At 42.9% G+C, this 12956-nt stretch overlaps 1 protein-coding gene across 1 annotated transcript; it reads left to right on the plus strand.

Annotated features, from left to right (window-relative positions):
• Positions 1 to 5713: 5713 nt before the first annotated feature.
• On the plus strand, positions 5714 to 12915 carry gpr37l1a (G protein-coupled receptor 37 like 1a). The gene is made up of 3 exons (XM_052123850.1): positions 5714 to 6414; positions 8061 to 8651; positions 8731 to 12915. The coding sequence occupies exons 1-3, from the start codon at positions 5815 to 5817 to the stop codon at positions 9067 to 9069; spliced, it is 1530 nt and encodes a 509-aa protein (XP_051979810.1). The 5' UTR covers positions 5714 to 5814; the 3' UTR covers positions 9070 to 12915.
• Positions 12916 to 12956: the final 41 nt, after the last annotated feature.

Genomic DNA, 12956 nt, shown 5'->3' on the forward strand with positions numbered 1-12956 from the left:
ATCTTCGCAACGCTTTGCCGTATTGACACGTAACTTGGTATATTTCATAGCCATCATGATTTGAGGGTACTTACATAGTTTCAGCACAGCGCCACATAGTGGTCAAGAGATATGAAAATAGCTATTTTTGCTAAAATCATGAGACTGGTCTCTTTAGATTCCTTGGGGCTTAATGTGTCGAATGACACCTTATTTTTCATGGTGACAGGAATACTTCCTGTCCGTCATTTTGAATTTAATTGAAACCTACAGTGACAGGGGATAGGGATAGAGAGGGATAAAGGCGATTGCGGAGGATTGTGCGGGAGAGAGATCGTTTATGGACATGTCTGTCATGTGCGTGTTTGTCTTTTGTTTAAGTTAATCATTAAAATATTAATTATGTTGTCAAGCTGGTTCTCCCTGCTTTACACTGGTGCTGAAATCCGGGAAGGAGGAGGGATACGCCGTAGTAGAGTTCTCGCCACTACCGGCCACTCCAACAGAGCCATCTGTCGGGGGACGAGGAGCCCAGCCGCCTGGAAGCGGAAGAACGTCCGCCGACCGTGAGGGGAGAAGGGGCTCCTAACCGACCGCCTGGACCGGTCAGGGCTGCTCCCAGGGGCGGAGGAGTCCCCTACCGGCCGCTGAAACGCAGCAGGGTCTGAGACCACCGACCGCGAGCAAGGAGGGGCTTGCAGCCGACCGCCTCGAGCGGGAGAACCGCTGCCAGGGGCGGGGGAGACCCCTTCTGTTCCCCAAGAATGCAGCAGGGTGTTCCGTCTGCCAGGGGCTGGAGGTCTGCCTCCGATCCGCACGGAAACGCGCGGCTGTCATCCGTTAGAGAGGGGAGGAGTGGCCGAGGAACAAGCTATGGCGTATCGGAGAACTGGCAAGTATGTGGTTTTTTTTGGCAATGTAAATAATATTTTGATGATAAACTTAAACAAAGACAAACACACACACACACGACGGACATGTCCGTAAACCATCTCTCTCTCCCGCACAATCCTCCGCAGTCGGCCTTTATCCCTCTCAGAGGCTTGATTAGCCTGATAAGGGACCGGGTGTGTATGATCACGACCCGCCCTCCGCCCTGCCACACCTACATTTTCCTGTCTCCTTCTAGACCATAAGTCCAATTTGTACAAATTTGTTAGGGTCAAAGATTTGTGACAAAAATATTTCAAAAGCTTTGATAGGCAAAATGGTTCTTGAATAGCGCAACAACGAATTTGATGGCAAGAAGCTAAAAAGCATCTACGGCTGTATCTCTGTACGCCAAAATGGACGTGAGGCAGTATCTTCGCAACGCTTTGGCGTATTGACAGGAAATTTGGTACATTTCATAGCCATCATGATTTGAGGGTACCTGCATAGTTTCAACACAGCGCCACATAGTGGTCAAGAGATATGAAAATGGCTATTTCTGTTAAAATCTTGAGACTGGTCTCTTTAGATTCCTTGGGGCTTAACGTGTCGAATTACATCTACGACTGTATCTTTGCAACGCTTTGCCGTATGTTTATGAAACTTTGTGTGTCATAATGACCCAACCCTGACCTCACCATGTAAATGTGGGGACAGCGCCACCTATTGGTAAAAAGTTGTTGAATTGTATTTCAATACAAGCGATTATATATCTGTTTTTTACACCGCTTTTCTTATAGTTGTAATCAGTGATGGCCAATCATACTTCCTTACATGCAGTTGGTGTGATTAACCCCATAATTAGGGGCCAAGCTCTGCCTAGTGATCAAAAGCTAATATATATATATATTTGTTTTTTAAATAACCTTCAAACTGCTGATTTAAAATGGTGATTTTGGTCTATAATAACACTTGACCTTGTAATTGCTAATTACAGATATATTTAATTTGAGGTTTGTAGCCTACAGAGTATAAAATGATTATTATTTTTAAATCAGTTTATCATGTATAGTCATTTGAGCGAGTCATTTGAAGGTGAAAATACTCGCGGCTCTTGAACTGGATTTAATGCCCTGCTAACTCTGAATGCACAGCGATCTTTATAAACTGCGTGACACACTTACAGGTGATTTCTGAGAAACATGTTGGCATGAGTGTTGCATATTGACAGTAAAAGCAGCACGTTTGACTGGATTATGTAAGTAAGCTCAGAACCGGTCCGGTCGCGCTAGTAACTCGATACAACAATGAAACCAGTTGCTTTGACAATAACAGGTCAATGATCACAACCACAGTTAAACTAGTATATAAAGACCTTTATATGCATGACCTGACATACATGTATTAGTGGCAAAACTGTGTTTATCAAGGGAGAATGCAAGTGATTACAGGTTAATATAACTTTATATATATATATATAAACTATCTTGGTGGCTGTATTTGCAGGGCTGATTTCTGCTCACAGCTGATATTGATGGCGAGTAGTGACACTCTTCTGACTCCGTGTGGCCATTTAAAGAACAATGTTTACTCTTGCAATGGTAAACACTGGCATCTGAGACTTTTCCAGAAGATTTCCACATAGACGGTCAATCCAATCTTCAGATAAACACACTCATGTTTGTGGAAGCTAACGTCTTACTGCAGTTTAATTATGACACTGTGGAAGTTCTTGGATTTCACCTTTTGTTTTGAGTCTACATGGAGTGAATTCACACAATGGAAAAGCACGTGATTCCCTCAGGACAACACGCTACTGTCCAGCAAACAATAACGGTGAAACGTCACTAATCCTTTGGTAAAACCATATTACTCCGCCATACATACCATATACACACCGTTACTGGAGTTATTTAAAGAACAAGACCAGATTAAAATAGCTTATGCACTATGAAATCAGGTCAAATTTTTATAAACAAAACGTGATCAAGAGCTTTTTGATACAGCAAACCGTTCTTGAATAATGCTTCAACGCATTTGACGGCTAGCACGCCAAAATGGACGTGAGGCAGTATCTTCACAACGCTTTGCCGTATTGACACGTAACTTGGTATATTTCATAGCCATCATGATTTGAGGGTACCTGCATAGTTTCAGCACAGTGCCACATAGTGGTCAAGAGATATGAAAATGGCTATTTTTGCTACAATCATGAGACTGGTCTCTTTAGATTCCTTGGGGCTTAATGTGTCGAAAGATACCCTATTTTTCATGGCGGCCATACTTCCTGTCCGTCATTTTGAATTTAATTGAAACCTACTTTTTTTAGAGCTTGTCTTTCTTCCATCTTCTCTCAGCCCTTCTGCAAGCCTGTCTGAGTGGAATCACTTGACCAAGGCACAGACTTCGATTTATGGAGTTTAGGCCTTAGAGGAGCGACCGAGTCCAAGACGTCCCCAAGATCTCTAGAACCTAATGATGTTGTAACAAACTGAATTTCTGATATTGTCACATGTTAAGCATTGGGTATATGATAAAAAACAGTTACTTGTCAAATTGTAGCATGTTTGTTTTTAAACCACTTGTGTTGAAGTGTCAGAATTTGCAATGATGGCCCAATATGCAGCCAAACCAGTGTAACAAAGAACAGACAGACTAATTATTGTGACCAATCATTTATTCCATTATTTTCCAAATTTGAGTATAAACTGTCCCACAGGGGTCAGACTCAGACTTGTGTGGTATGTTTGGACCGTTTGTGTAACTTGTGAGGGCCAAATGTCATCATTAGTAGAATAACAAGGCCTAAAAGACTCCAGTGATGTGCACAGTTTTGTGTGATGGTTAGGTTTAGGGGTAGAATTAGGAAATATCATGAGCCTGGTACAGGACTGGACTGGGAAGAGAAATCGGCCCGGGATTTTGCATAGCAACTGGCCCAAAAGTTGTTGGGCCATTTTGTGGTCCGATCTGCGTAACTCGGCGGCTAATTTTTTTACTTAATGTGGCACATTCAGACCGTTTCGCGGCCGACCCATCATCAGAGTCGGTTCTCCCGATGGCCAGTCCGCCCCGTTCGCCCCAAAGTGTGCCGGTCCACCGGGAAAATGTCCAGTTTGCCAGATTACCAGTCCAGCGCTGGCCTGATATGAAATCAATGGAAGTTTATGAGATGTCACCCTGTGCTTCAATTTATACATTTTATCTGATAAAATAAAACAAATTGGAGTGCCCAGATCAAGCACAGAGCGAATGGGGCTTAGGGAGGATCCATGCTCCCTTCGGGGTGCCCAGATCAAGCGCCGAGCGAATGTGGCTTAGGGAGGATCCATGCTCCCTTCGAGGTGCCCAGATCAAGCGCCGAGCGAATGGGGCTTAGGGAGGATCCATGCTCCCTTCGAGGTGCCCAGATCAAGCGCCGAGCGAATGGGGCTTAGGGAGGATCCATGCTCCCTTCGGAGTGACCAGATCAAGCGCCGAGCGAATGGGGCTTAGGGAGGATCCATGCTCCCTTCGGAGTGCCCAGATCAAGCGGCGAGCAAATGTGGCTTAGGGAGGATCCATGCTCCCTTCGGAGTGACCAGATCAAGCGCCGAGCGAATGGGGCTTAGGGAGGATCCATGCTCCCTTCGGAGTGCCCAGATCAAGCACAGAGCGAATGGGGCTTAGGGAGGATCCATGCTCCCTTCGGAGTGCCCAGATCAAGCACAGAGCGAATGGGGCTTAGGGAGGATCCATGCTCCCTTTGGAGTGCCCAGATCAAGCGCCGAGCGAATGGGGCTTAGGGAGGATCCATGCTCCCTTTGGAGTGCCCAGATCAAGCACAGAGCGAATGGGGCTTAGGGAGGATCCATGCTCCCTTTGGAGTGCCCAGATCAAGCACAGAGCAAATGGGGCTTAGGGAGGATCCATGCTCCCTTCGGAGTGCCCAGATCAAGCACAGAGCGAATGGGGCTTGGGGAAATTAAGTCAGTGTTGTGGGCCAATGATTAAACAGAAGGATTTTATGTTAACTATAAGTTTTAGCGTTAAAGTCCTTGAAATCATCCCAAATTAACTGAGGAAATACAAAAATATTGTTAGGGAACATTCTCCAAACCTAAAGGGAATGTTCTATTGCCATTTAAAACACAAATAAATAAGTTTCCTGGCTAACCAACAGGGAACGTTAGGATTTCCATTCTGAGAACCAAAAACTAACGTTCCCAGAACATTCTAGGAACCAAAATTTGTTAGCTGGGATGTTGGACAAACATAATGGACAGATAAACCTATAAATGAATAACCAATTCAAACAACATCCAAAAGAAAACATGTTTTGTTTGAAATGTTTGATTAGAGAAAGAGAACGGGAAAAACCGAGGAAACATGGAATTGTTTTGTAATAAATTGACAGTTTTGTTTTTTTTACATTTTAAGAGTGTGTCAGTGCAGAACACACAGAGACATGACAAAAATGGCTAAATCTGCTTATAAATTTAAATTAATGTTCTCTGTACCCATATGATAGTGATAATTGAAAACTCATAAATAAATGAGTAAAAAGAATATAAAAAAGGCATATATGATGAGGACTGCATAGTGGGAATAAGCCTCCAAATTACCAATGTAATCAGTGATAATTCTTTTATTTTATTCGAACTACATAAAAACATTTTGCCCCCACATTTTGCCCATTAATTTCTGCCCCTGGTGGCAATACAGTGGTACTTTGTCATTTATTCCCGTCGAGTAATAGAAAACACTGAGTGTAGTACCATCAGTGGCCACACGGGGTCGCGCGCGGCCAGGCTTCAGTCCGGCACTGCATCATTAATTCACCCAAAACTTGATGAGAGCCGCAGAAACTCCAAACTTCGTCTGAGATGAACACATTCAGACTCTCTCTCTACATCACAGCGATCAGAGCATCTTCCGGAGGAGTAAAGCATACTTTTATGAACTAACCCAGTTTATTAGACTCATATGAGGATGATTTGTGTATTATTTTGTCTAGTTTTATTTGTCGGGTCAGGGGATGCGAGTACACGAGCAGTGAAGATGAGCCTGGTGGAGTCTTCCACACACGAACTCTCAGCCCGTCGGACTCCCGTGTCAGCCCATCACGCTGAGGAAGAGTATGATGAAGATCGTGTGACCCGGACACATCACGCGCAGAGAGTTCCACGCGGCTCCAAATCAAAACAACCGTCTGCTCACGAGCACCGACACCTCCCGAGACCGCATCCTGATCCGGACAGCTTCTTCACCACACCCCGGACCTTTAACGGGTCTCTGCGGGTTCATAACCCGTTATACCCGCTCACGGAGGAGTCGTACAGCGCGTACGCGGTCATGACGTTGTCTCTGCTCGTGTTCTCGGTGGGTGTCGTGGGGAATCTCGCGCTCATGTGTATCGTGTGGCACAATTATTACCTGAAGAACACGTGGAACTGTGTGCTGGCCAGTCTGGCCCTCTGGGACTTCACAGTTCTGTTCTTCTGTCTGCCCATCGTGATCTTCAACGAGCTCACCAAGAGGAGACTGATGGGGGACCTGTCCTGCAGAGTGGTGCCATATGTGGAGGTGTGGGTCTTTAAAGCTTGATAGTGTAATCAAATGTCCTACTAATCATTATAATGAGTCTCACAGTGTGTGTGTGTGTGTAGTTGTGCAGCAGCTCTTTCATTTGCTCATGTAAATGAGGTCTGTGTGTAATTAGCGGCACTAATTGGCCTCATTAACGTTTTGAATGATGGTGTGTTTAACAAAAGAGTGTCTGCCATGAGGGTGTTGAGTGTCTGTTGACCCACTTCTGCCTACTCTATTTAATCTGTATTGACCATCCTGCATAATATATGAGATGCAAATTGACCATCCTGCATAATATATGAGATGCAAATTGACCATCCTGCATAATATATGAGATGCAAATTAGTTTCAACGTTCTGTCTAGCTTCCTTGTTACCCAGAATGCACTGGACATCTCTGTGCATCACAGTCTAATTTACATCTGCTAAACATCTTACAAAGATCAGAATTACATCTGCTGAAGGTCTTATTGACATCCGAGAGGAAACAATGTAAATATATATATATATATATATATATATATGTGCGTTTTCCAGATGTAAACACACACATCAAATAGACGTCTGGGTGATGAACATGTTGTATAAGATATTGGGATGAAACCATTATACCCTTATTTTTATCAGTATTACTAAAAAGCGTACGTTGGCGAAATTGTGGTGATGGTAAAACCATTGTACTTTGATTTTCCATAGTATTAATTGATTATCATATTCATTTACAATGATATTTACTTGGTTCGCCAAGGTATTCAAAGAACACAATGGTATTACCATGGTATATGTCCAAGAACATGCTATAATCTTGGTATCATGTCCAAAAAACATGTTACCACCATGGTAAATGTCCAAAAACATGGTATTGCCATGTTACATGTCTTAAACATAGTATTACCATGGCACATTTCTAAAAAGAATGGTATTTTCTTGGTACCCTGTCCAAAAAACATGTTATAATATTGGTACCATGTCCAATAAAAACATGGTATTACCATGGCAGATTTCTAAAAAGAATGGTATTTCCATGGTACCCTGTCCAAAAAACATGGTAAATGTTCAATAAAAAGGTTATCACATGGTAGCATGTTCCAAACACATGCTATTGCCATGTCAAATGTTAGAAACATGGAATTACCTTGGGCACCAATCCATAAAACATGGTGCCATCATGGTAAATGTCCAAGAACATGTTCTTATCATGGTACCATGTCCAAAATAACATGGTATTGCCATGTTACATGTCTTAAACATAGTATTACCATGGCACATTTCTAAAAAAGAATGGTATTTTCTTGGTACCCTGTCCAAAAAACATGGTACTACCATGATAAATGTCCAATACAAATATTATCACATGGTACCATGTTCCAAACACATGCTATTGCCATGTCAGATGTCAGAAACATGGAATTACCTTGGTCGCCGATCCATAAAACATGGTATTGCTATGTTAAATGACCTAAACATGGTAATATCAAGGTACCCTGTCTAATCAAACATGGTGGTACCATTGTGAAATGTTTAAAACTAGCATGTAGTTACTGTCGTGCACGGTGCTTACTGTTTTAATGGTAATTTGTGGTACTGTACTGGTATTGCAGTTCTGTATGCCGTTCACACGTCTTTGTGTCTCTGTATTAGGTGACGTCTCTTGGCGTGACCACTTTCACTCTGTGTGCAGTGAGTATCGACCGTTTCCACACGGTGACCAGCGTTCAGCCGCGACCTCGGCAGGTCGAGTCCTGTCAGTCCATCCTGGCGAAACTGTCTGTGATCTGGATCGGATCTATGGTCCTCGCCACCCCTGAACTGCTCATGTGGCAGTTAGAACAAGAGATTTCTCCTCGGACGGGTCTACCGGTGGATTCGTGCGTTCAGCAACCGTCCGTCAATCTCCCGGAGACGCTGTACTCGCTCGTTTTGACGTACCAACAGGCCCGAATGTGGTGGAGTTTTGGCTGTTTCTTTTGTTTGCCATTACTCTTCACCGCCGCATGCCACCTGCTCACGCGACACGTCACGGACGACAACGCCAAAACGGTGGGTAAACCCCTCCGGCCTTCATCTACCTCCTCTTCCTCATCGTCATCGTCCTCGTCACCAAAACAAAAGCTGCAGCAACGACTAGAGCGTCAGATGACCCGCACGGTTGTGGCGTTGGCGAGCGTCTACACCATGTGCAGTTTACCGGAAAACGCCTGGAATATTGTGCTGACCTACACGAGTGTGGAGGTGAGTGGTGTTTGTGATCGATATGTATATATATATTTATATTTGTTTGTCAAAGTAATACAAGTTTCTGTCTATCTAGACCTCACAGGCCACGTGGGCACTCCTGGCTCTGATTGGTCAGTTCCTGTTATTCGTGCGGGCGGGAACGACGCCCGTGCTGTTGTTGTGCATATGTCGGTCTCTCGGGCAGGGGTTCATGGACTGCTGTTGCTGCTGTTGTGAGGAGTGTCTGCCAGACACTTCCTCCTCATCTTCATCCACCAATGCCACGGCGATCCCCTCCCCACCATCATCACCCGCATCCGTCCAGGAGCAGAAGCTGAAGATCGTGTCGGGAGCGTCGCCCGCATTGCCCGCCGTGTTCTTCGATAAAGTGAAGGACAGTCCAGACGAGATGATCATCGGAACGCCGTGCTGATCCAGAACGTTCTTGTGTTCATGCGTTGATGAATATTCGCTGGACTCAGCACCGGACTAGTGTTCGTTTATCCAAGCTGTGAATTAATTTATCCATTACTAACGTCTTTAAAGGGATAGTTCATCCATTAATTAAAACTCGTCATTTACTTGCCCTCATGAATACAAAAAGATATGTTTAGTAAAATGTTTGTACTGTTCTTTCCCATATGATGAATGCTCACAGTGACCATACAAGTGTATTTCAAAGCCTTCTGAAGACTCGCAATGGCGTTGTGTCGAAAAACACGAAAAAGGTTCCCCTCTACCGCGGCTCTCAAACCTCATCCGTGTATATCCAGATGTGACGTCATTGGTTCTTGCGTGTCTCGTATCCTATTGTCATTGATTTCAAACCTGCCGTAACACATTCCGATGTGCCATTTATGAAATTAAAGCTGCATTACGCAACTTTGTGCTCTCTAGCGACATCTGTGGTTGAAACTTGAAACTGCAGAGCAATTTACGTAAGAACACTTTACGCGAGTCGTGTTTCGTCTCGTCTGGAGGACGAGTCTTATGATTTTGACCATGATTGGGAGATATTCAGAGCCGGAGTCATAATGTGTTACGATTGAACGGTAAAACCTGAAATATCACTGGTTTTCATATATTTTTAAATAACGATTTTGACACTTTTTCTGACACACACTCAAAGTGCTTTTACATAAAGAACCGGGGACTCAATCACCTCAATCATTATCCGTATATTTGAATTTAAAAGTGTTTTATCCACTATTAATGTCTGTATTATCAATTTAAGAGGTGAAACTCGTGATATGGCTGATTCGAGTTCAATGTTTAACTTTATTATTGTTATATTATATTATACAGCCTCAGTTGATAATGCAAGTGAACCGTTATATTACAATAGTACGTCTCTGCAATGCACACAATAACAACGCACACTAAAAACATAAAACAAGGATTCAGTAATAAAGGGGTTCAAATATACTTTATTAAACTTGATAATAATATGTTTAACAATGACGAGTCAATTTCAGAAGTTATAAATGTCAGCAAACATGTCACAGGAACTTCCCTGATAACGTAGATACATCGCGATCGGTTACTATACGAGTAATGTTCGATTCATACAAACACGACAATATAAGCTATCACTATCTACTGCTTACATGGGAACGAGGCGGCTGGCTCTTCTTTCCGAGTTACAGGACGTGACGTAACGAAGGATGTACGTCATAAGCCAGCGTGCAAAATCATACCCCACGGCTCAAAATACTAATTATATTTATAGGCTTACCGTAGTGCATCGGGATAAGAACATTGTTTTGAAAACTAATTGTCGATTTGTTCATTTTTAACCAAAAAAATCTTACATGGTGGAGCTCTGTCAATCAATGACATTTTTAATCAAATTATATATATAGAATTAACTGATTAATCAAATATATCAATATTTGACAAATATAACAAATAATTATTCAACTATTGTATTTCGATTATTAAATAAGATCATTAAATGAATGGAACATTATTGTTGTTTCAGATGAGTCAAGCGGATTAGAGAATACAAAAGTGGCAGTTTATTGTTTATTTCCATATTGTTGATCGTAAGCCTGTCATTGGCCTTCAGTTCGAATCCATCCATTTCGCAATTCATCAATCTACAAAGTGTTTTTAGGACGCTGGGTCAAGTTAAACATAGTTTGAAACTGTAAAACACATCTTGAGAGCCCTGTGTTCAGAATTGCGCACCGTCTGGTTGCTTGAACGCAAAAATGCATCGTCATCTTGTGTCGTCTGCTGTTAGGAAGTGTTGTTTGTTGTCTGCACTGCCGCAGTTGCGCTTACCGCCCCCTGCTGACTGGGATGCATAAACAGTTAACGTTCCTTATTATGGTCCGGGGGCAAGATTAATCGCATAATGTTTTTACTGTAGCCTATAAATAACATGTTAAATCAACAGCGCTAATTTGAATATACAGTGTGTAATCATACGTTCCACCTTGCCGAATGTAGGAGTGTTACTGTGGAGACGTAGCGTGTGTGGAGGCTTCGCGCTATTCTCCGCAGCATCCACGCACAACTCACCACACGCCCCACCGAGAGCGAGAACCACATTATAGTGACCACGAGGAGGTTATCCCATGCGACTCTACCCTCCCTAGCAACCGGGCAATTTGGTTGCTAAGGAGACCTGTCTGAAGTCACTCATATTATTAAAAATTTGTGAATAAAACTTCCCAACTTAAGACTTCATTGAGCTCAAGACTCGCCCCCCCCCCAGTATGTTATCATGCATCTTCCAAAATAGATGGACATTTTTGGGGGGTTGAAGTGTTCCTCCATGTTGACTGTAAGATGAGAGTTACACGAAGAAAGATTTTCAGATGATGATCGTTTTCATTGTTGCTGTAATTCTTTTCGAGCGGTCCATTGTCATCGTAAACACTCCATCAGTGCAACGGCTGAACACGCAAAACTCAAAACTGTAATTCATTTGTACGTTTGATTGTCTCTTATTAATAATAACTAATATTTTGGCTTGTTTACACACACATGTTGTACTGCTGGACTGTCGGTCACAGCAAACTTGAAAACAGTCCAATGCATCGTGTTTTCATCGATTTAATGCACTTAAATTCATTTTATTATGTTTAAAAGAATGAAGTTATCGTTTGATATGATGACTATATAGCTGTGGTGTTGCAAAGAGAACGTGTCATCTGGACAATGTGCTTTTGTGAGACGTCAATGATTGTGTCTCAAAGACCGTCTGATTCTCTGCTGGAATTAAACAACCCGTGCTGGTGTACAAACATTAACCTGTTAGATGAACATGTGTTTTGAAGAGCGTGTAGCTGAACAGACTGTTAGCATCAGATTTTTGTATATCTTTTGTACTTGGTTGCAGCCAATAAAGTTTAAATAAGCAAGAAATATTTTACCTCTTCCTCACTTACACATAAACGTAAAGAAGTACTTGTGTGAGCCGTCTGGTAAACACACAGTGAACTGCTGTTTCTTGGCTGTTGTGAAGATATTTCCCTCCTACAGTAGATTCTCAGGAGCCGTGGGGGCCCATAAAGGCCGTATTGTTCCTCATCCGCGACCCCCGCACTGAATATCAATAGCGGCCCCTTCGCGGTTGCTAGGCTGCTTTCACACGCGCCTTTCAGCATTCAGACCGCAAACAGCAACAGACCTGAAACAGACGCGACATTCTCCGCTTTCTCTCTCTCTCAGAGCACCTGTTGTCGTGGAGACGGAGTCGTCTGTTGGCGGACATGCTCTGATGTGGAGAAGGGTAACTCGGAGGGGCAGTTCAGCTGCTCAAGTGGAAGAATGGGGTAACAAGTCATTTGGGTCAGATTAAAAGATCTGCTTGGGGATACACACTCGCACTGAATGAGGTCGAGTGTGTGTTTATACGCAGCGTGTGCGAATACGATAGTCTTTTGATATCTTCTCTCGCAACCCAAACTGTCTTTGGTTTTACTCGCCCCTAGCATACGTAGGCCAGCAAAATAACTCATGCAAGTACACAAAAGTTCAAACTCCGAGGCGATATGGTTTCCTCTAAATGTCTGTGCCATTAAACTAGCTGTTATAGAGTACAACAGATAGTAAACAACTACATTACCCATCATGCAGTAGAGAAAGATCCACCAATCAGAGAATGCCGGCCAACGAAACATGTTTGTAGCGACCGCACACTCCCATGACGCATTGTGAATGACGTAACTACTTATATAATGGTATATTTTACAATAAATGTCAAATATATTGTTTCTATACTTATAATCAACAACATAAAATCAATAGTTTTACACATTCCCATCGTTTGTTTATTCAAATGACATAAATCGCAATGCATCATGGGAT

The sequence above is a fragment of the Xyrauchen texanus genome, chromosome 50 (assembly GCF_025860055.1).
Source record: "Xyrauchen texanus isolate HMW12.3.18 chromosome 50, RBS_HiC_50CHRs, whole genome shotgun sequence".
Classification (NCBI taxonomy): domain Eukaryota; kingdom Metazoa; phylum Chordata; class Actinopteri; order Cypriniformes; family Catostomidae; genus Xyrauchen; species Xyrauchen texanus.